The 14,325-nt window shown below is 37.6% G+C and overlaps 2 protein-coding genes across 3 annotated transcripts; one reads left to right on the top strand and one right to left on the bottom strand.

Moving 5' to 3' along the window:
* Nucleotides 1–4,190: 4,190 nt before the first annotated feature.
* On the bottom strand, nt 4,191–9,929 carry chrnd (cholinergic receptor nicotinic delta subunit). Of its 2 annotated transcripts, none has more exons than XM_039685005.2 (13): nt 9,796–9,929; nt 9,503–9,633; nt 8,795–8,940; nt 8,532–8,576; nt 8,297–8,406; nt 8,049–8,204; nt 7,861–7,970; nt 7,580–7,780; nt 6,902–7,013; nt 6,657–6,771; nt 5,590–5,800; nt 5,370–5,488; nt 4,191–4,655 (listed from the first exon to the last, which is right to left on the bottom strand). In XM_039685005.2, the coding sequence occupies exons 2-13, from the start codon at nt 9,555–9,557 to the stop codon at nt 4,473–4,475; spliced, it is 1,563 nt and encodes a 520-aa protein (XP_039540939.1). In that variant the 5' UTR covers nt 9,558–9,633; nt 9,796–9,929; the 3' UTR covers nt 4,191–4,472. The 2 variants fall into 2 exon arrangements, with proteins under 2 accessions (XP_039540939.1, XP_039540938.1); XM_039685004.2 differs by having other exon boundaries at nt 9,503–9,699.
* A 1,856-nt stretch (nt 9,930–11,785) lies between these two features.
* On the top strand, nt 11,786–14,017 carry camk2n2b (calcium/calmodulin dependent protein kinase II inhibitor 2b). Its single transcript, XM_039685009.2, has 2 exons — nt 11,786–12,198; nt 12,737–14,017. The coding sequence occupies exons 1-2, from the start codon at nt 12,039–12,041 to the stop codon at nt 12,805–12,807; spliced, it is 231 nt and encodes a 76-aa protein (XP_039540943.1). The 5' UTR covers nt 11,786–12,038; the 3' UTR covers nt 12,808–14,017.
* Nucleotides 14,018–14,325: the final 308 nt, after the last annotated feature.

Genomic DNA, 14,325 nt, shown 5'->3' on the forward strand with positions numbered 1-14,325 from the left:
TACCATTTCTGAAAAAACTGCATTTTTAGCATCTTTTGTTGCATTTATGAAGTATTATGTTGAACAAAACATTTCTGTAAGTGTTGTCAATATAAATTGAAGTGGTCTTGCAAACCCATCCAACATGGACAGTTTCACCAGTTCACCATCATCCCTGGCCGTCATCCTGGCAGCCTATTGATTTTTTTCCAACTCATCCTTACTTCAGAACCAGAGCAGATGGAGCCAGGAGGCTGGATTCAGGCCCAGATCAGGCCCCAGTATGTCAGCATGAATCATACAACAGATTCTGTGGAACCTCACCACAGAGATTCAGTGATCAGTGGGCTCTGCCCCATAAACATGCACTCTTAATCACACGAGGAGGGTAGAATCAGAGCAACTAAAAACTGGAGCTGTTGGATTCATTTGCATGCATGCAGCACAGTCCAGCTTTCATATGTGTCATCAAAGTCTGCTCTTTTACGAGGGCTCACACAACTGCTTTTGAAACGGATCTTTGTCATTGTATATCGTTTTGATTTGATTTTCGCATATCTGGGGTAGTGTGCCCCCTTCTGGCCACCCAGAGACATGAGCCAAAGTTGCAGTCCTTTTCCCGGAGCTAAACAGAAAGGATTGATCTCACTCTTTATTTGAATACTTTCAACGTATTTTGCAATGTCTCAACAGTGCAGGCTTATAGATACATATAGCCTACAAGTTGTGATCTAGTAATCACTTGCTTGGAGTGAGACCTGGATATCATAGTTTTAGATACAAAAGAAAAGCTTGTCCTTTGTTCTGGGATGAGTGCTATGAAAAGCAGGGAAAGCACTGCTTCCCATGAGGCTAGGGAACGTTGGATAGAAAGATTCTGTCAGCTCTGCTTCCTTACGCTTTTTTGCTGTGCAAACAGGGTGGTAAACAAACACCTTCTGAAGGATGGCGGGGGTATCAGCTTTAGAGCGCATTTTCTGCTTTTGAGTGGGAGGAACTAGGGTGTTTTTATTTCCTGCCGGCCTAGATGTTGTGGAGACGTCAAATGTATTCCTCTATCCATGCTGCTTCTACTGAATGGCACAAAAAAAAAAAAAATGAGCGTATGCCGTTTTGGAAAATGAAGTGGGTTAGCAATGCTGTCTGACAGCTGCCACAGGTCTCCTTATCCATAAACACAGTTGGGAGGAATATGCTTGTCTGGCACCAAGATACCTGTGTCTATCCTGAGAACAAGCTAGGAGGTTTGGGGTGCTATTTTTGCTCAATTTTCCATTCCATTAGTTATCTTTAAGAAGACTGATGTTAGAGTAATGTTCAGGGCTCAATAGAAGATATAAGCTTTATCAGCATCTCTGCATGCTGTCAATTAGTACAAAACATTTCACGGGGAGGAGTCGGATCCAGATCCAACTCCTACCACCGTACATACACCTAAACCTACTAGAGCCAGACTGATATATCGGCAGGCCGATAGTTGGCATTCTCTAAAATATCGGTATCGGCAGTTATAATGGCCGATAAATGAATATTTTTTACAAAAATAAAATAAAAACGGACAAATCATGCTTCAACCATGTCATGAGGGTTGGAGTTGTAAAGTTTGTCCACCAGAGGGCACTCTACACCCTCCCTGTTGGCAACACTCGTGTATAGCGCAGCACACATCCTGCCACCTGCTGATTAACTTTCTTTATGCATTATCATATTATTTTAGTTAACTCATAAATAACTACAAATAACTAATGTTAGGGAAATCTGTAAATATTTTGTTGCGCATTTCTGAAAAAAATATAATAATAATTATTATATCGGCCGATATATCGGATTATAAAACCAACAAATATTTGTATCGGTATCGCCCTTCAAAATCCTTTATTGGTCTGGCTCTAAAACCTACCCAACTCCACCCCTGATCCCTAAACCCAACCCTAATCCTACCCATCTCCACCCCTTGGATCTTGATTCGACTCCTCCCCGTGGATCTCATGTGCTGCATTGAGGTGCTACTGGGTAGCTAACAGACGCTACAGACCTTATGTAGCCCCGCCCCTTTGTCTTTCCATAGCATAAGATATGAATTTACAGTACCAATCTACTGACAGTTGTTATGTGCCAGGGTACGTGCCGGTGTGTCCGTGTTGATGTGTCCGTGCCAGTGTCCGTGTCGGTGTGTTCGTGTTGGTGTGTCCGTAAATTTCATTTTCAATTTCATTGCCAGCCAAGGATTTTTCCGTAAAGTTTTACTGGGGCTTGTTGTGTCAGAGTAGAATTTTCTTGATAATCATCACCCCACCAAGAGGCGGCGCAATATGTCACTTTATGGGCCTGGATTTTGAAAATATTTCTAACCCAAAAATTTAAGTGCTTCATTTTAGTACATGATGTATTACATCAGTGCAACATAACTAAAGATTGAAGGTCAGTACAGTAGTCACAATACTTACTTTTGAAGCTAGTGGCCTCACTGGTCTGACCTCTCTCTCTCTCTCTCTCTCTCTCTCTCTCTCTCTCTCTCTCTCTCTCTCTCTCTCTCTCCCTCTCACACACACACACACACACACACACACTATAATAGCATAACCGCTCTGCTGATGGATGGCCGTTTCCACACAGCTAAACAAACACTCTCCAATAGAGCGATTGCAGGCCATTAAGGCATTCTATCAAGACCAATGGACACATGTCTAGAGGAGCTGGGGTCCCAGTGGTGGGGATATAGATCCATTCTTCAGCCCCCCACCGTCAACAACTTTGGATTAATCTCCAGTTTAGGGTTCAGATTCAATCTCAAGGCCAGTTTGTGTGGACCACAGTAACAAGGTTTTTAGGAGTCAATCGATCAAAGTTAATGCCAACATCCAGATCATTTTCCAGACACAACAGAGCGCAGACTTATTTTCACTTAATAACTCACGGCATGTGGACTATTAATTATTCATTTGACAAGTTCGGCGAAGGTTGAGCTGGAGGGAAGGGCCATGGACTGTAATGGTGGGAAAATCCTCATTTCATCTAAATGGGGCAACGACACTCTAGAGAGGACAGTGTGGCCTCCTATCTGAGGCTTGGTATTTTAAAATAGATAATGACAGACAGAGTTTACTGGGGCCTCCAAGCAGTGGCTTACATACATTATTTGTATTATAAGATTGTGCGTGTGCAGGCTACTGATTGGGAGAGAATGCTAATTTGCACCGTTCATGCAAGTCAAGGGGAGTTTGTTATTACTTTAGGAAATCAAACCTGGCAGGCAAAAATTGGCTAAATAAATTCCATAGACTTGCATTGATGGAGGGGGATAAAATTGAAGGTAGGCTGATTTGAGTAATGCCATGTTCAAACTTCACAATATCGGATTGTGGCAAAATCATTTTCATAACAGAAAATCTGTCCCAATTTAGACTTTTTTTAGAATAATTGCTGAATTACAGACATAAGTATTGGGTTTCAGCTCAAATGATACAAATGTAAAAAAAATTAATAATAATAATATATAATTTTTTTAAGTGGTTTAAATGTTGACATCTTACTAAGATGCAATTATATATTCTCTTTACTATACAGAAATGGACCATGTACCATATATAGCAACACGCAAAAAACACTCAGAGCATTGTGGCAACCACCCACAAACCCTTGCATTTTAATAGCGACTTTTACAGGGGTTGGTTTGCACACAAAATTTAGTCTACCCAATTTCGAGCCTGTACGTGTATGTATGTGTTTCCAGTTTCTACCACCAAGGAAGATTTATGTACTTTAATAACAGGATGTGATTTAGACCTAAAGGTTGAATGAATCAGCTACGGTCTATTACACTTTGCATAATCAAACCTCTATATTTTTCACTCCAATCACTTCTCTCCTTCTCCTGTCCCTGTGGTGCTGTATAATATCTCAAGCACTTCAATAGCACAACAGCGTTAATTATGAAGGGGAATGTTGATAGACAGATTTTTTTAGGGCAATACTAAACCCTAGCGGTGAAGCATTGCAGTGCAGTGTTTATGATTTATTCATATAATTACATAACAGACAGGCACTCTCAAGCTGGTTTGTGAGCTGTGCCATTTATAACTCTATTTATAATTTAAAATACTCAGTTCTACTTTCCTTGCATGCCAGGATCCTCTCGATGGATTAGGTTCTTCCTGTTCTGAACATGTCCCTGTGAGATTGTTCTGCAATAACAACACAGCAAATATGGCTGGGAATAAAAAAAACTTGATTATTATTTACCCACTGAAACAAAAATTACACCCAGGAGGAAAAGGCGAGAAATATTATTTTATGCCCCCCCTGTCAGGGCAGAAGAGGTTCATTCAGTACACTTGTTAAACAACATACATAATGTTAGTTATCAAGCCTGCATGAAAGACTAAATGGAGAGTAATTTATATTCATGCTTTGTATTGCTGCCAGAATAGCTTTTATGATATTTCTCAGAGTGCTTCAGCTATTATTTATAACCTAGCAGTAGTATAGATAGGTCACGAATAGCGCTTGTTTTCTTCTACATAAGTGAAGGAGTCTCCCTCGAAGGGCAGGGAAGGTGGCTGGTTGTAGTTGGCCATCATGAAGATGAAGATGGTTCCTAGCGTCATAACTGGAGTGACCAGAAAGAAGCAGAGTCGGTCCACTGTCCTGGCAATCCCACTCCAGTTGTCCTTTTCCTGATATAGAAATAAAAAAAGAGGTAAAAGATTGTAGGTTCAGCTGTATGACATATATTTTATATAGAAATCTATTCCATATATACTTTATATATAGCCTATATATTAAAGATGTTATTAATGCAACACCTATACTGCAACTTAGAAACTTTAGTAGTTATAATTTGCTGAATTGGTTGTACAAGTAATTTCAACATAATTATATTATTCTAACTTGCAAAAATCGAGTTGAATCTCAGAACTTTGGTCAATTATTTGGAAGAGTTAAAGTAATGTAAACTGTTGTGTTGACGTGTTGATCATCGTTACAGTCATTCTTGTTGTGCATATAATTAAATGAACCGTTAATTTATTAAATAAATCGTTCGAATTTAATAAAAAAAATGAAATATAATTTTTCTAAAATATATTTAGAGTGGGATCTATATGTATTTTATGCAGCCTACTCTATAATTATTAAAGTATCATAATTTGTCATTTTATTTTATTTATGTAGCCTAATTCAGAATAATGTAATAAACCTGTTTTCCTTAAATAAAGCTAAATGAAAAGGTTCTACCAAAAATATGCATATCAATATCATATATATTTTGTTATGATAACTAAATTAAATGCCTGGGGTATCAAATATGATACATAAAACATGTCTAAAATTCGCTTTAATATGTCAGGGTTTACAGGATTAAAAACAGAAAGTCATAATCGTCTTCATACCTCGTTATAGTCGTTTTTGTCGTGCATGTGCTTGACGATGTAATTGGCTCCTTCCACAGCTGGCTTCATCTCGTTGTACAGCTGTTCCGACACCTCTGAGTCATTACTGGATGTGTAAGCTGGGAAGAAATTACTGTTAGTGGCACTAAGCTGTGATAACACTTCAAAAACAAGATCCAAATGCGAGTTTAAAGTATCATTCTGGTGATGTGGGACTGACTGGCTTTGGGAGTGGGGCGAGCGGCCATGCCGTGCCTCTCTGACTGCTTCTCAAACATCAGTTCGCTGCGGGATTTAACACTGTAGTATTCCTCGGCCTGGGCGATGTATCCCAGTGAGCTGGAGCGTCGTGGCAGCGCCCCCTCCAGGCTGGGTTTGTCATCGGACGGACGGGACATGTACAGAAGTCGAGGCAAACGCTCCAAAAAGAACTGTAGAGTGTAGACACAAGATGACAAGTTGTAAAATAACCCAAAACAGGTTTAGAACAGAATCAATGGCTAAGTTATGTGTAGTAAAGCTTTAATGCACAATATATCGCTACCACTGGTTCGGCCCAATTGATTTTTTAATTACCCATATCTGCCGATTGAATTTAATTCTTCATGCTCATTTCTCCATTTTTACACTTAGATTACATTTGCCATCATCTAACAATCACTTAAATTAGTCTTTAAAATACTAATAATTTATTTACCGCTGCAATGTCACCATTTAAAATGAACTATTCTACATTTATGAGATATTTTAGTACTTTTGGGATTAGTGCACATTATTTTTTTAATATAAATATTACATTAAATGTAATATTTAGCACATCATTATTAAAAAAATAAAAATGATTTTAAATAATGTACAGTGTTGTGATGCTTTAAATTCGCTTGTACAGTGAAAAAAATGTTTCGAAGTTGTAAATAAATCAGTTTTACATGAAAATAGTGTATCAGTATCTACTTCAAAATGTAATGTTATTGATTTCAATGCAATTATTCATTAATTTTTCTAGCAAGAGTGTAAATTGTTTCAAAGCCATTTTTTTTTTTCAAAATTATTGATTTTACTTTTCAGTGTTTTTATTTTAATTTATTTAGACAAAATGCAAAAAAAAATGTTAAAAAAAATTCAGTGCATCTCTGTACAGTGTGTGCTACCATTACACCATCAATAAAAAGCAACATTTTCAGCGAGATGACGGCAACAATAGTCAAAGTTTGTACCAATCATGTTTAAGATGTTTATGTCACATGCAAAAAACAAACAAACATTACAGACAAGGGAGGGCCTGACCTCTCTGGTCCATGCTGTCATGACATGGGTGCTAGGGGTCCGAAAATGCAGGTTCAGCACAATGACGCAATTTAACACCACCACAGTGACCAGTACCATGATAAACATCAGATACCTGTCAAATGAAAATTTGTACTATTATCTAACTTTTCTTTCTTAAAAAAAGGATGCAGTATATATTTAAAATCAATACTTAATATTGTCATAGTGATACTGAAACATTCTCATGTAATACATCGGCATACTTGACGATTAAGGGAATTGCCATAGACGTCTCAGGCAGACGCTGTGAAATCAGCAGCAGAAACACAGACTGAGCCAGCAGCACAGAGATGGATAATGTCATCTTCTCACCACCTGAAACAAAACACATTTTATGTTATATATTTATTCTCATATATGTTAACATGTTAGAGTACCCCAGTTAAAGTTCAGAGGTCTCCTACAATATAAGTTTACATACATCAAAGGTAAAAAAAGCATAATTTCATCTAAAAAGTCTAAAAACGGTTCGTTCGAAGATTCAGTCTTTTTAAACCCCTCCTTTCAAAGCCTACTCTGCTCTGATTGGTCGGACAGCTCATTCTATTGTGATTGGAAACTAAATGCCTAACCATATTTTAATTTCAGCTCCTTCTTGATACACAGTGATACGAATTAAGGCATCACATTTCCCGTATCAATTCCAGCGTCAGTCCTCTTTTAGGAGACAACTTTATTTGTGATGCACTCTATCTTTAAAACTTTAAAACAAATTTACAAACAGTTACATTACACACTGCATGAAAGGTAATATTTGAAAAAGCATCCTGGGCCGCTTAAACATAAAAGTATTGCCTGTTTATTTCAATCTTCTGTCATTGTTTTTTTTTTAGGATGTACATTATGAGCTATACAATTATGTAAATGGCAGGATCACTCACTGTCTGCAGGCAGGTAGTAGACGAGCGAGGCCAAGAAAGAGATGAGCACGCAGGGAATGATTATGTTCACAATGTAGAACAGCGGTTTGCGTCTAATGATAAGGTAAAATGTGATATCCTGGTGCTTGTTGCTTTCCATTGGTATGCTTTTATAAATGTTTCTCCTGGCAGGCTTGTGAACAATTTCCCACTCGCCATTTTCTGCAAGAAAGGAGACAGGGAGGGATCTTGTATTTAGATGAAATGGCAGAAAAAGAGAAAATCATCATGTCTGATCTCACCTGTGAATCCCTCAGGATCAATAACGATCCATTCCACCTTGTAGGCCTTTCCATTCTCCTCCTCCTCTTTCAGATGCATGCTAATCTCTTTGGCGTTGTAAGTTAATGAGCTAATTGAGAAAGAATAAGTGTTGTGGGGCTCATAAGACTATAAAATACATGAAGTAATTCATCTAGTTAATGTATACCTGAACTTCAGAGAGCAGTTCTGCCAATCAAAAGGGAAGTAGTTGACATTTATAGAGCAGGAGCTCCGAAATATAGCTGGAGGTAACCAGTACACGTATCCATTGGGATAAATCAAAACGTTGCAGTAATAGGCCACCTGAAACTGGGCGTCATTGCTATTTAAAAGAAATTATGAAATAAAAAATGACTTCCTTCATTAAACAAATAAATACTGAGAAATAAAACGTGGTGACGAAAGGTAGCATACTTGTTTTCAAGGACAATCTCTGGTAACCACACCATACTTGGCGGTAGACGAAGTACAGGAATGTTATCAAATTCTGTTTCATTCCATTTAAGTCTATAATCAGTCCAGCCCTTAAAAGAACAAGAGAGAAATAAATGTTGGTGAACACATATTAAATATGAATCCAACAAAAAACAAAAAAAAAAATGTGTGTGTCTGTGTGCATTGCATGGAGCAATTCAAATAATGTACTTACATGCTCCATCCACACATTTGTTAGTAATGTCTCATCAACTTCTTTCTGCCATGGAAAAACATCTTTGTTAAACAGACTGACACAGATTGAAACATTAAGGTGCAAATTTATAAAATAACTATAATTTGTTACATAAAAAAGGTATTCTGATTACATAACTCATGTTACTTGTAATGTGTTACACCCAAACACTGATCGCAGTATAACATCTCCCCTGCTCTGTGTACAAAAAAATGCTCATATTGGTAATATTATGCACTCACCAAGGAAATTAGATTAGAAAGTGTCAGCGCCAGGTAAATATCTACAGTTTCATCTTTATTTTGGACCGGCCGAAGCTCTTTGTTGTAGCCTCGTTCCTTGAAAAGGTAGTTGATGAGTCGCTCCTCTTCGTTCCGTCCCCAACATTCTGCAAAACACATTGACAGTCAGACCTATTTCAGAATAATCTATCAAAATAATCATTTCTGATTGATAAGATGTGTTCTCAGAATGAGCTTCTTTTAACGGTTTATTAATGGCAACAAACACCACCTATCAGGTATTTGGGTACCATATATTTTTTCAGAGAAAATAGCTATATGGATGTTGTAGTCTTTTCTACATGCCTCAAAACAACTCTAAATGACAAGTATTTAACATTGTCATCATAAAAATATGACATCCATCATCCTGTATTTGTACACTGAACCATCATCTTCACCTCTCGTTCACATGGACAGGCGACAAGTGCTTCAAACCAGCGATTAAACGAAAAGGAAATATCTTTTATATAATGCATTCAGTCCTTAGTTCACTTTAAAAGTGCAATCTAATTCCCAAAATAAGTTGGTTTCAGTTTGAATGTTAGAAATACTCCTACTACTATTTAGTTGTACTATAATAAACAACATATATCAACCACAGCTGACAGATGGAGGGTCATAAAATCCCATATTTTAAATATAAAATATTAATTTAGCTTGTCCTACCTTGGAAAAAGAAAAACAAAGACACTGTCAACAGATGAAGAATGTTTCTCATCATGGCATGCCGTTGAATGGCTTCCTTTTACTGTTGTTGCTGTGCCGTCCACGGCTCTTCTGTACAGCTTTTCCCTTGACTGACACAGACAGGTGTGGAATCAATCCACAGAGGGAAAAAACACACACACAATCTCCAATGTCTCCTGCCGGCGTTAAAGAGAATTTAGACAACGCTCAACAAGATTCAAGGGCCCATATTTAGGGGGCAAAGTAATCAAGAAACATATATGTGCTCTTACTTATCTATCCAAAAGAGTCAACCCAAACCACTCGTCGTCAGCTGTGAGATGCCAACTGTTTTGCTCTCTACTTTTGTCCACACGGCCCTGGTCTAAAAATGGATCACACAACATTCCAGTGGTGATCCTAGCAGGGCACCTGTCAAATGAAAAAAAAAAAATGTGTTTGCACAGACCATTAGTTTTAAGGGAAGAGTCTGATCTGTTAGAAGCCATCAGGGCTACCTGACATGACAGTAAAGGGAAAAAAAGAGTTGGATTGTCCAGTTTTAACACTGTTTTCATGCAGCATGAAGCGTTGCTACTGTAAATGTTTTAGGATGTCTTTGAAATGTCCAGCAGAGGGGGCCAAAAGATAACTGGAGATGACAGCGTATGCAGAATGGGCAGCATGTTTTTACATATTTACCCATTAATGTATTTTTCTAACTATGGTATACAATTTTGGGTCTGTGACGTGTTGTGCATTTTAGAAACTAACTTATGTTACGTGTGTGATTCATAGCTGTTTACTTTGTCACAATTATTCACATAACCTATATTTTCACTCAGTCAACTTTTTATGTCAATTACTTTACTAATTACTAGTAAAGCTTAAATTGACAAAATAACCATGAGTAGCCTATTGTAATATAGTTAATCCTAGCGCGTAATTTCACTCTAATGCTAAAACTCTGTACTGCAATTAGTTTTTAAATTAATAAAATGTATAATATTGTTGCTGTCGGGCAGAAGATTGAACCTCCATTTTTCAAAAATCATTACTATTGGTCTTCCTTTACGTCTGTCTGGGGTTTTTGCAAATATTTAATCACTGAAAAGTATTGAAAAGGGCTTGTGACTAAACTCATAACTCCATTGGATCATCAAACTTTCGGTAAAACCTCATAACTCACCACCTCTATCGTGAATGAAGTGCCAAATGCAGTTTGGACCGTCTCTGCTTGTTTGCAATTGCAAGGATAAATAAAGAACTAGTTTGTTGAATAAGTACCGCTTATTCAACGGAAGAATGAATTTCTTTACTCAAAAAACACTATAAAACTTATTTTACCTTAGTCACTAGGCTATATGAGGTAAATTCTTAGGTTTCCGAACCATACGTTGGTGACCATTAACAAGTTACTTAAAGGGATAGTTTATCCAAAAATAAACAATTCTGCCATTAATTACCCAACCTTGTGCCATTCCAATTCCTTTTGTTCATCCTTGGAATACAAATGAAGATCTTTCAAGAAACATGAGAGAGTTCTGTCCCTCCATTGACAGTCCATGCAACTTGACGTTTCAGAATGTTCATAAAGAGATCAAATTTTCTAAAGAGACATTATCAATTTATTTGATGAACAGATTGAATTTAGGCCGTTATTCACATCTAAACATTCATCAACTCACACATCGTGCGCATGTTCGCTTGCTTGACGCACGAGAACCAATGAGATTCATTCTCGTGTGTCCCATCACATTTGAGCTTCCGCAGGAACCAATGAGGTTTGTTCTGGCGTGTCTAGTAATGTCAGTTGAACTTCTGTTTATGTGCGCTGATCAAATGTGAATAAAAGACTAAATTAAATATGTTAGCGATCAAGTGATCAAGACTAAACCGCTCGATTCATGCCGCCGGAAGTGCCGCTTCGAGATGCCGATGCCGCATTTTGCGCTTGCTCTCTCTCCGATTCATACGGGTTTTTTTAGTTTTTTTTTTTGTTTGTTTTTTTTTGAGTGAACTGACCCTTTAAAACTTCTGGGATGTTATTGCAAAAGAATAAACAATTGTGAGTAGTAGTCAATATTGGGGAAAAACGTTAAAACTTAAGAAATATCGGATTTCATTAGCCTAAATACTAAAATGCTTCTTCTTAGTTTAGATCCTAGCAAAACGTAACGCACTATTTAACTCGCGCATCTTTATTTATTTCTCCCTGCCTGCAACCCTCCCCCATTCAAACCCGGATGGATGACTTCACTTTCCCGTCTGGGTTTCCTTTCTGGTTTCGGGATCTCCCTCTATTTCTCTCAAGAACTCACCAGCAGGCGGACGCAGCACTCCTCTCTCCAGACACACCAGACGGTTCGGCCAGGAGAGATAGTTATTCCAGGGTCTTAGCTGGACTTTATCTTTCGACACTGGGGAAAAGTAGCCTGAAAAGACTTTTTAAATTCACATCTACCTCCAAATAATACTAGTTTTTCCATACGACCTTAGCTGGGAACTTGAGTAGCCTATACACCTGAGTATAGCCATGTCCGAAGTGCTGCCATACAACGAGGGGAAGATGAACGGCTACGGGGCGGACAGTGAAGTCTCGTTCAGCTGTCGACTGCAAGACACGAACTCGTTCTTCGGAACATCACAGTCCAAAAGGCCACCGAAACTCGGGCAGATTGGCAGGGCAAAACATGGTATGTATCCGCAATATACTGATAACCATCATAACATCATGCGTCTTACCTGTAACAATGGCTAATACGATGGTTTGTGTGCAACAACAGAGGTTACACACAAACAAAATGAAATCAGGTCCACAAATGATACTAAAACGCTATAAAAAGCATTAAATGTACAATTTTAATATCTTGATAAATTAAATATGAATAACAATAAAACATTTTTTTGATACAAATGTATTATTTCAATCATATGGTAATTCAAAGATTTTTTTCTTGCACATACAATATAAAAAGAATATTGAAGAATAATTTACATTTGCATTTCCTGTTGAATCTAATATAATTTTTCACTTCATATGGTGAGGTAACCTACAGTTAACCAATTACAGTGTTTTATAGGCTATTTATCCATTTCATTTTGTTCCTCGTTAAAATGTTAGTTTTCCAAAATAGCTCTTTTCTTGTTGAAACATAGATATATGCCTTTTTTTTTTACTTTTTGCTTACTATTTAAAAGCTCTAAAATAACATGTGTGTCCTCTCTCCACAGTGGTCATTGAAGATGACCGAATAGATGACGTTCTCAAAGGAATGACAGACAAGTCAACCCCTGGCGTGTAAACCTGAACAATTACACCTCGTCAACCTTTTCTTTTAATCACTGGTTTGAAGCACTTGTCGCCTGTGCATGTGAACGAGAGGTGAAGATGATGGTTCAGTGTACAAGTACAGGATGATGGATGAAGAGCCACTCTGGGCAGTGGGTTAAAATAGTGAGATTTGAAGATGATGGCAATTCTCCAACTGAAACCCAACCCAAACTGCCGCTGTGAAGAAAGCTGCTCAAGATTTCTGGTCATTTAGCCCCCTTGTCTCGTAGAAGCCGTGGGTCTGGGTGTGATATTTCATCCCTACATCAGCAAACCGAAGCCCCTGTTTCATAGGCATCTATCATACTATGAGCTGCTCGTTCAAGGGAGCTGTCCAGTTCAGCACCTGACGCACAACTTGACTGTCTTTCCAGAGAAATAAGCTATATCTTGCATGGAAATGGGATGATGTATGTAATCGAGGGGAGATTGATTACATTTATTCACTGCTGTCATATCTACACACATTCCATTTTCAATCCTTGACTGATCAAATTCCCATTTTATAGCGAATAAAGCTGCCAGCAAGAGCTGAAGAATGACAGCAATGGAAGGAAAATGAGAAGCAGGAGTACAACTTCTTGTTTGTTTTGTGGTGTCGTGTATAGATTAATATATACGGTTCTCTTTGCATGAACTTTTCTCTTGTGCCATTGCGGGAGTTTCCACCTCTTTTAAACCCAGGCACGCTTGTTTTTACCGAAATCAGTATTTGTATTTTTTATATCTGAATATTTGTTATGATATCTAATTCATCTAATCCTTAATAGTCCATCGACACAGACAGGGTATGTGTAGATACAGAGGCATAACACATAATCATAAAAGGACAGACTGAATGTTATTTTGGGGATGGGGTTTCACACATCTGCATTAACATGCTTTTCGTTGCAATAAGTGATTATGCCTTTGTTGATAATGAAATGACTAGGAAATATAATTTCAGAGTATGTTCAACAGCACTCTCACTGCAATTGTACATCAATGTTTTTTTTGTTTTTTTTACATTTCAGTTGAATATTTATGTATTTGTTTGTTTTTGTATTCATAATGTTCAGTGTATGGTTTATTGTGCATGAAATATGAATATCTTTCAAGGTTATACATTTATGAAGCAAAAAACTGTACACAAATGTCTCAACATTCTACAAATGACTTAATAAATACATTTTGAGGATTCATTCATCATGAGGTTTCATTTTTACCTATTTCAAAGAGTGAAGTGAAGATCATGGGCTATCCTTTAATTTTGATATAATCTAGTGAATTTGAGGGTCAAATGCAGAAATGAGTTATTAAAAGGATGATTTCTGTAGTTGTCAGAAATTAGAGTGAATGTTGCCCCTCCAGCCAAGCCGACAGCATGAGAATAAATTCAATTCCAATTTAATTGTATAGCGCTTTTCACAATACATATTGTTTCAAAGCAGATTTACAGAAAGTGCGCAGGCGTTTACTCTTCACAGGCGTTAAGTCGTCTCATCGCAGG

The sequence above is a fragment of the Pimephales promelas genome, chromosome 22 (genome assembly GCF_988280905.1).
Source record: "Pimephales promelas chromosome 22, fPimPro1.hap1.1, whole genome shotgun sequence".
Lineage (NCBI taxonomy): Eukaryota > Metazoa > Chordata > Actinopteri > Cypriniformes > Leuciscidae > Pimephales > Pimephales promelas.